Source organism: Athene cunicularia, assembly GCF_003259725.1.
Source record: "Athene cunicularia isolate RWA chromosome 9 unlocalized genomic scaffold, athCun1 chr9_part1, whole genome shotgun sequence".
NCBI lineage: Eukaryota > Metazoa > Chordata > Aves > Strigiformes > Strigidae > Athene > Athene cunicularia.
The window spans coordinates 24,471,389-24,479,825 of NW_020799110.1; the positions used below are offsets into that span (position 1 = coordinate 24,471,389).

Consider the following 8,437-nt stretch of genomic DNA (forward strand, 5'->3'; position numbering starts at 1 on the left):
AAAGTCAACCATAAATTGCAATCCACACTGTTCTTTTAAAAAATGGGTAGAACACTCTTCACCCGTAGGTGCATACATACCCATACAAGGAATCACATTTCCAGAAGTTTCAGTAAAAACACTGGCGTGGGAATTTCTGACCCTGCAGCCTGTCTCCTTTTAGAAACAGTTTATATAAAAAAGAAATTGGAGGAATACAAGAAAGAAGGAAAAGAGCTCTCCAGCATCCCCTGCTCCCCAAACCCCCCAGAAATGCTCAGAAAATGGTGTGATGAAAACATGGGGGAAAGAGGGACATAGCAACTTGTTTTAAAACACAATCTCTTTTTGCTATAGGCAAGAGAAACAAAATGACAAAGAACTATTCCATGAATGTATATAGAAAAGGGGAAAAAATTCCTGCTGGGAGGCCAGCCAGTTTTTCTCTTTGTAAATTATTTCTCTTATTCCTGCCTACTCGAATTCACAGTGCAGTTTAATAAACTCAGCAGTAAACCCAACAAAACCCACAAAATCCCAAACCAACACCCCGCTACCCTAGAAATCACCTGTATCAGGCAAGGTACTTCATTTACAAACTGGAATGCTACACTGAGGCTGCTCAGGTTCTCAAGTACATACACACCATGCACTTTGTCAAGACTGTTAGGTCTGAGTGTATTTGCTTTCTTTATCAAATTGCACAATAAACATACAACCGCCACCACACCAAATACTACAAGATACAGCCACACTCCAGTTGCTCATGAAACAAGGAGGTCCTTGGTCTCAATTCCCACGGTCCCTCCCTCAGGCCCAGACTCAGTGTAGAAAATGCCTCAGAAACCATCATTGCAGCAGTTTCCAAACTCCCATGAACCAAAAAAGTTTCCAAAGACCCTCCATGGCAACATACAGCTTAGAAAACCTGGCAGCAGGGCTGCAAAGAGTTTAAGAAGAATTTCTTCTCTCATAGCAGGAATGAAGACTAGAAAGCCAACAGTGGGGCAAATGCTTGCCAAATATTCCCCCCTCCCCATTTAACACATGCCAAAAATTAAAAAAAAAGGTTCCCTTGCACAGTCACAATAAAGCAACCACATCTGACTAAGAGTAAACAAAGAGGACTAACTCCTAACACAATCTGTTTGTCCAGACCAGGTCACTGCACCAGATTAATATAACACATGATTCTAGAACTAGAGCTCAAATCAGCTGGAGTTAACAACAAACTATCATGTGGAGGTAAGGCTTTTACTGGGAAAGCATTTTCAGGAAAAAAAATTGTAACTATCATCGCTCATAAATGCCACTAATGAACTCTTCCTCATTTCTTCTTGCAACTTCAGTCACCTATTTGTGTAACATATTATTGAGCAGCTGCAATTCTGAATCATTAATATGTCATCAAATAAGCATGAAATACCTCAGGAACTGTTTCATAATTTTTTAAAAATGCAAGATTTAGCTTCTTTACAGTTAAGAACCTGTTCTAGACCTGCTATTGTCTATTACAAATCCAGGTACTACTCCATCTGTAAAGTATTTGTGATGTAGCATGCGAATGCTCTGAGTATGAATCTCTATCCACATCCTTTACAGTGTGCTGTACACTTACATGACTTTATTATAAAAAGAAACAAGGTTGGGAAATTGAATGGTTAATCTGCTATGGCACAGTAAGTTCAAGACACTGCTATTGTATGAAATAACATAAGCTCTCATTTAGCAAGCATTAACCTTTAGAAAACATTTTACTTACAAGGTAATATAACTTCACTTACCTGAACAGTCGCTTATTTCACAATAATAAAGTGATCTGTGCAAAAATACTCACTTATGTACATTTTCATAACAAATGTGAGCTTCACATGTTTTGAGGAAGTACTGAAGTGTAACTGTAGTGGCTCCAGAATGCAAAATAAAATAATCTTCAAGAGATTTTTTTTCTGGGCACATGTATATCAAACTATGTCCTTCTCCTAAAAATAAGGAAAAAAAAAAATCTCCTCACCTGCGTGGCCTAGTTCTGGGAGACATCATCTCATTTCCAAGGATATGGTATCGCCTGGCTTCGTGCAACAGCTGATAGCACTCTGGGGAATTCTGAATCAGCTGGTCCACCTCCACAGTCTGAACAAAGTAGTTTGGATGCAACAACGGGAGCCTGACGTGCGTCAGAAGTTCATGTAACACTGGTCTTCGCAACTCAACTGCCCGGTACACCCAGCGCATGACAGCTTCAAACACCATCTCTTCCTTACTGATCACGAGTTCATCACTGCAAATGTAATCAATAAGCTCATCCTTCCCCAGTTCGAGGAATTCTTCATGCTGGGACACGTCCTCAAATGTCTGCAGTGCAAAATTCCTGCACTTGGTGAACAGGGTCTTGAGTGAGTGCGTATCTGCAAAGCGCTGGATTCCCAGGCAATTGCAAGGATCCAGCTGTTCTTCCAGGAACTTGGCACAGGCGTCACGCAAAACACTGATCTGAAAGAGACTCGAGGTTTCAAAGAGATACTGCACGTTCTCCGTAGTGATTTTCACCTTGCCAGTGTATACATACTGTAAAAAGCAATCCATAGCTTCAGCAAAAATGCCATTGATCTCCACTAGCATCTCTCTGCTTTCTCGATGATCATTGCAAAACATAGCTCTGAAGTAGCTGCTGCAGGCCGAGAGAACCGCTCGATGGCAGGGAAACTCCCTCCCTTCCACACAGATAATAACATCTGTGAACAACCGGCTGTCTCGAAACTCATTGAAGATCTGGAGAATGCTTTCCGCATGGGATGATCCCGAGGAAAAGTCAAAAAACTCAGGGCCTGACAACGATTTTGGGTCCATTTCAAAAACTTTCCGCTTGGTTGCTGGGGAATCTCGTATCCCACTATCCTCTCTATTAAGTCTGCGTCCCAATATTAGTACCATTGTTACATCAGTTGGCTATAGAGTCATTGAGAAAAATTTGCAGTTTCTCCTTCGCAGTGTTACGGTCTGAAAAATTAAAACACTTCAGTATTCAGTCTGGTATATTCTTAATTTCATCATGAGAATTAGACAAGATACTTATTTGGTCACTCTAAGAACTGGTACAATTTTCAACCTTTACTAGAGGGGACATGGTATTACAGAGCAAGTTACCACGCACCTTGCACAGGGCAACGCGGCACTACTGCCACACATTACATACAAGATATACCCACAGAACAGGTGTCATGGATAGCAAGTTCTGAGTGTCCCAGCACCACTGGCATTGGATTAGTGTTCATGGTTTAAAAAAAAAAGGAGATCTCAGCTCCAGTAAATCACCCGACTGAAAAAAGCCAAAGATTCCCCAGATAAAGAGCCAGAGCTTGGGCATTTCTCATTTTCCAGTGTAATCCTCATTTCAGCTGGAGCCCCCAAGTACTACTATAACAGCACTAGTCAAAAAAGGGAGGAAAAAAAAAAAGACTGAGATTTTTCAAAATAAAAATTCAGTAGAGAAATCATTCCATTTTCATTATCAAGTCTCTCACAATGAAGTCATATAATACTAGTGTTTAATAACATTCAGTTATCTCAGTGAATAATCTTGGCCATAAATTTTTACTGTTCATTTCTAGCATCTAAAAATTAGTTCACTAATAATCTAAGACTCAATTAAAAATTAACCTAAACTGCTAGCACACAAAACAGAATGAAGAAAGAATTCTATTAGTTTGTATAAAACTACTGGAAATAAGAACCAAGGGCAACTCACCGAGGATAGGGAGATTTTTTTGTTTTCCAAAGACCTACTAGTTTGCTCAAAAGCTCTGCAGTTTCAAACACACAGTGTACAACATTACCCCCAGCATGCAAACAGACTCGCATTACCAGAGCACTAAAGTTGCAAAAATCAAGTACTATGCCAATAGTATGTTTTTAGGTGAAGAAACTGCAGCTGATTTTGCAGACAGTGTGTATTAGAGGTAACGTGATCAACCAACCTAGCTGCGATATGGCTTTTTGCCAATACTGAGCTTTCAAATTAACTGGATGAATGTCCACCAAAATATACTGAGGCAGCAAGAGGCTGGGCAAAACGCCCTCTTGGGTCTGACACAGGTATCATTCCAAACACATGTAATACTTCTTTCTATGTCTAGAAGGACATGTACCGAGCTATTTTTAAGTTTATGGAGATTGTTTTCATGCTTTCAAGAGGTTATATTCAGTTTCCCTCATTCCCCGCTTATACAGTCAGTAGACGTCAGCTCCTCACAGCAATTTCATATGTAGACCTGCCAGCATCTTTAGAGCTGCAATTACACAATCCTAGTCTGGCTATATCATCCCTTAATATAGAACTCAATGAAGACACTTTTTCTAAACAGGCTTTTTAACACAGCACCTTTTAAAAGGCACCATCCTAAAAAGCAGGAAAAGAATGTGTGCCATACATAAACTCATTGAGCAAAGAGGTTTTAAAATTGTCAGTTTCCATATAAAATTTTAAACATATTTACAAGGTAGATTCTTGGTATGGCTTATTTACTCTACAAAATATTTAATTTTAATTAAAAGAGGACCAGTTGTCAACGTTGATGCCTGAACAACACCGTTGCAATGAGTCTATCTAATAACTGATTGATTGCTTCATAGATTTTAAGGAGGCATAAACAGACAGTCTAATCTGTAGCTGGTATTCCATCCAACGTATTTCACAACTGTTCCACCCTGTAATGATGCAGGCCGGATAAAAGCAAAACCAACAACAACAACCACTACCACCACCTCACCAGCTCTGTTGCTAACACCCTAACCAATACACTGAACTTTATCTGCAATTAATTCCATACTACTTAGCATGAGAAAGTGGGCAGAAGTGAAGCATCAGCAGTAGAAAAGGGAAATGTAACAATGAAGTTATAAATATAAACCCTAAAGGCCTGATTCCAGTATCACAGATTTAAATCAGACGAATTTCACTAAAGCCAATGGAGCTCTTCCAAAGTAAAGTAAGCCTGAAATCAGAAACAGGACACCGGCATATTGCATGAAAGGGCAAAACACAGCAACTAAGTACAAAAAGCTTCAAAATTAAATCTTTCTCATTATGTGTGAAGTTAAGACGACACTCTTATGCAATCACCAATAAACGGAAATGAGGACTCTGGGTTAAGACTGCTCACTGAAGGAAGCAATGTCTTCTTTATGTTTGGAACAACAGAAAATTAATGGTCAACAAATGATTTTCTTTTTTTAATGTCCCAGTGGTTTAAAGAAATGGGAGACAAAAAAAAAATATCCATGGAGCAAAAACTAATCAAGGGGATAAATATTGTAAATTCACACATAAGAGAATAGAATGGAAGAATAATTACATTCTACTGCAGATATCACTGGTTTTGAATACATTATGCTTCAGTTTTATCCAGTTAATCATTTCTGTAGGTTTAAGCAAACTAATTTTATAAGACTATCAGTAACACTATCACATGTTCAGCTCTATCAAACATACAAATGGCCTTCTTGCAAATCTCGCTCTGGCAGTTTTAAAATGCCACCACTTCCAGCTGCCTGCCCCACGTTTCAACCCCAAAGTTGCAAAGACAGAGGGGAGTCTGTGCCTGAAGCTGAGCTGTTGAGTGCACAAAGGAGGGAAACACAAGAGGATACACCTGTCTGCACCTTCCGCCTACGTAAAAGTATTTACACATGCCTGCAGACTCTGCATTACAAAGCACCAATTAGTTACAGAATTTAACATTGAGATCTCTTCAGTAAGTTTAAATGAATCAAAAGAAAAACAAAATATTTTTTTTTCCCAAAGGCAGCATTGGAAATTATTATATAAAAAACCCCCGAAACACACTGGATTGCTTGTCTAAGCAAGGGTCAACAAGGATGGACTTTAAGCAAATCAGAGTCTACCCATTCAAAAAACTGGAAAGGAAAAACAAATCAGAGTTTCTTTCAACATGTTTTAAAAATGCTTCACAAATACAGACACAACTCCAAAACGGATGTTACCTGTACATCTCTAATTTAAGGTGGGTTCACCAGAAGATCAGGTTCCTCTATTTCCTTAATCTAAAGCATCTGTAGGCTTGTTTATACAAGACATTCCTCAGAAATAATCTAAGAGACCAAATCAGAGGCCAGTAAATGAGGTCTGCAAAATGTTTGCCCTGACACCTTCTATCAGTAAATCCTCCGGTGCAAATTACTTTTTATGTTGCACTAGACTACTCTTTCCTTCACTGCAACAACCTGGTGTGTTTTAGCCCTCTCCCTTCATCTGCAGCTCTGGCAACAGCTAACAGCCTTCCAGCAGAGCTGTTTTTCTCTCCTTCTGTGTCACAGAACTCCTTCAGTCCGTTAGCAGAACTGAGGAAAGCAGCAGAGGAAGCATGCAGGCAGGGTCGGGGTGAGGCCCTTCAGTAACACCTAGTCATCAGGTGTGCCCCAGCTCTACCTTCCAAGCTCACCCTGGGGCTGTAGTTTAAAGAAAGAGTACCTGAAGCTGAGCTGGGCTTCCTTCTGCCGCTGCCGGTGGAGGTGGCTTCCACCCTGCGCCCCTGCCCACCGCTGCTGCCTCACGTCAGCACCAGCACTCCCGTGGCGTGGCTGGACCGGTGACCGTCTGTGAAGGGAGAAACAGAGGCGCTGGGACCACGCTGTCTGCCTTGGGAAAGGTCAGGAGCCCCCAGCAAAGCCCACACACCACCTGTGTGGCTCCAGCTCCCAGACACCTCACGTCTACTATTACCTGCTGTGTATTAGTAACAACACCCCCAAGGTAATGCAACCAAGCTTAATAAAATAAATGGTATTTTCGTTCTGAAGCATGGGAACTGTTAACTCGGGTTTGGCCAATTCTAGTTATTTGTGAGTTCAGATAACATGATCTGCAGATGTGCTTCACCTCAGATGTTTGGTTACCACAGGAGTCAGAGAAAACAAACTCCCCGTTGTACCTACTGCAACACACTGGCTAAACCACAAACCATACTCTAGGTTGTTGCTTTTTTTTTGTTTGTTTTTTTTGTTTGTTTTAAAAGGAAGGAAGAGGAAAAAAACAAAAGCATAACCTTTCCCTCCACCAAAAAAGAAACACAGCTTTTCTTTTTCCTTGCGATACAAAAAAAGACCAAAAAAGTTGTTGGTTTTAAACAATTTTTAAAACAATAAATTCTTCTTGTTTTATGATAGGAATTGAGGTTTTGGATGCCTTTAAGATGAAGTCTGAAGAACTAATAAACATGAACTCAAAGTGAACAAGCTGATTGACATAGTAAGGAGTTAGGTACACCATAGAAAAAGTTTTCTATTCTACTAAGACACTATTTTGATTTAAAAAAAAAAAACTACTCTGGATGCCAAAATTCAATAGCAATCAAGGTGATGACACATTAAAAAAGCCTTAAGTGCCCTCAAAAAATCGCTCTGCAAAAACAGGAACTGATTTGGACATGAGACTCATGATTATTAAGTAAACCAAAACAAAAACAAGCAGCGAAAAGAAGCACCTTTAAACTGTGCAGAAATCTTCAGTTAACCTTTTTGTAAGTGAAAATGTCACCTGAAAGGGTACGCACCCACTGGGGAGGGAAAGAGGGGGGAAAAAAGAGCAGCACTCCATACTATCATTAACCTATAGGGAAGAGACTGAAAAAAACATTCTTCCACCTTGGTTTCACTATCATTTTTACATATATTCAGATTTTGCTTAAAAAAACCCCGAAGGACAGCCCCAGTCATTGCACACATCCCGATTAGGCGTTTCAAGGGCTTCCAGGGGCTTCAGCCAAGTGCCTGTTAAACTTGACACTTAACAAACAAATCGCTGCGACCACACAGCGTAGAGACAGCCGAGCCGATACCACAACCCAGGGAGATTGCTTTTATCGAAAGGAACAGGAATTTTAAGTATGTAACGCTGTGAAAATCGGACTAATACATAAAGACGTACATCTGAATCCGTGGGCGTTACCGAGAATCCTACAGAGCAAGTCAACGCGAAACACGCAAAACAAACCCCAGCCAGGAAAATTTAAGAAATCGAAGGATGTCCTTAATGTCTGCACACACACCCCCGGACTCCCCGGGACAGGCCCCCTCCGTGCCTCTGCCCCAGGGGCGATCGAACACAAGCACCGTTCGAGGCCAAAACATTCCGAAGTTGTTGCCACCCCTTTTTGCTATATAAGGAAACCGAGCGTCATCCAAACTACAACAAAAAAGCCAACACCCAAATAAAACAGAACCAAAACCAAGAGCCCCAGCGCCGTCCCAGCAGACCCCGGGGGGGTTAAGGACAAGGCCGGCGCTGAGGGGACGCCCACGGGCCGCTCGCCCGTTGTTTACCCGCGGGACTGGAGGCGGCTGCGGCAGCACAAGATGGCAGCGCCTGGCAGGACGCGGCTCCCGGCCCGCGGGAATCACCTGCCCCCGGCACCGCCACACGCGGGGCACAACCCCGCGG

General features: G+C 41.4%; 1 protein-coding gene across 6 annotated transcripts in view; it reads right to left on the bottom strand.

The window, feature by feature from the left end:
- KLHL24 (kelch like family member 24) overlaps positions 1-8,437 on the bottom strand; it is a 26,498-nt gene that overhangs the window by 10,834 nt on the left and 7,227 nt on the right. For 2 of the 6 annotated variants that reach the window (XM_026854738.1, XM_026854737.1), the window contains exons 1-2: positions 6,470-6,991; positions 1,994-2,979 (exon numbers count right to left, since the gene is read on the bottom strand). In XM_026854738.1, the coding sequence (XP_026710539.1) occupies positions 1,994-2,913 (920 nt within the window). In that variant the 5' untranslated portion in view covers positions 2,914-2,979; positions 6,470-6,991. Of the gene's footprint in view, positions 1-1,993; positions 2,980-3,294; positions 3,402-6,469; positions 6,992-7,924; positions 8,298-8,437 lie in introns of those variants that run through there. The other 4 variants (XM_026854733.1, XR_003399012.1, XM_026854736.1 and 1 more) reach the window with 4 other exon arrangements.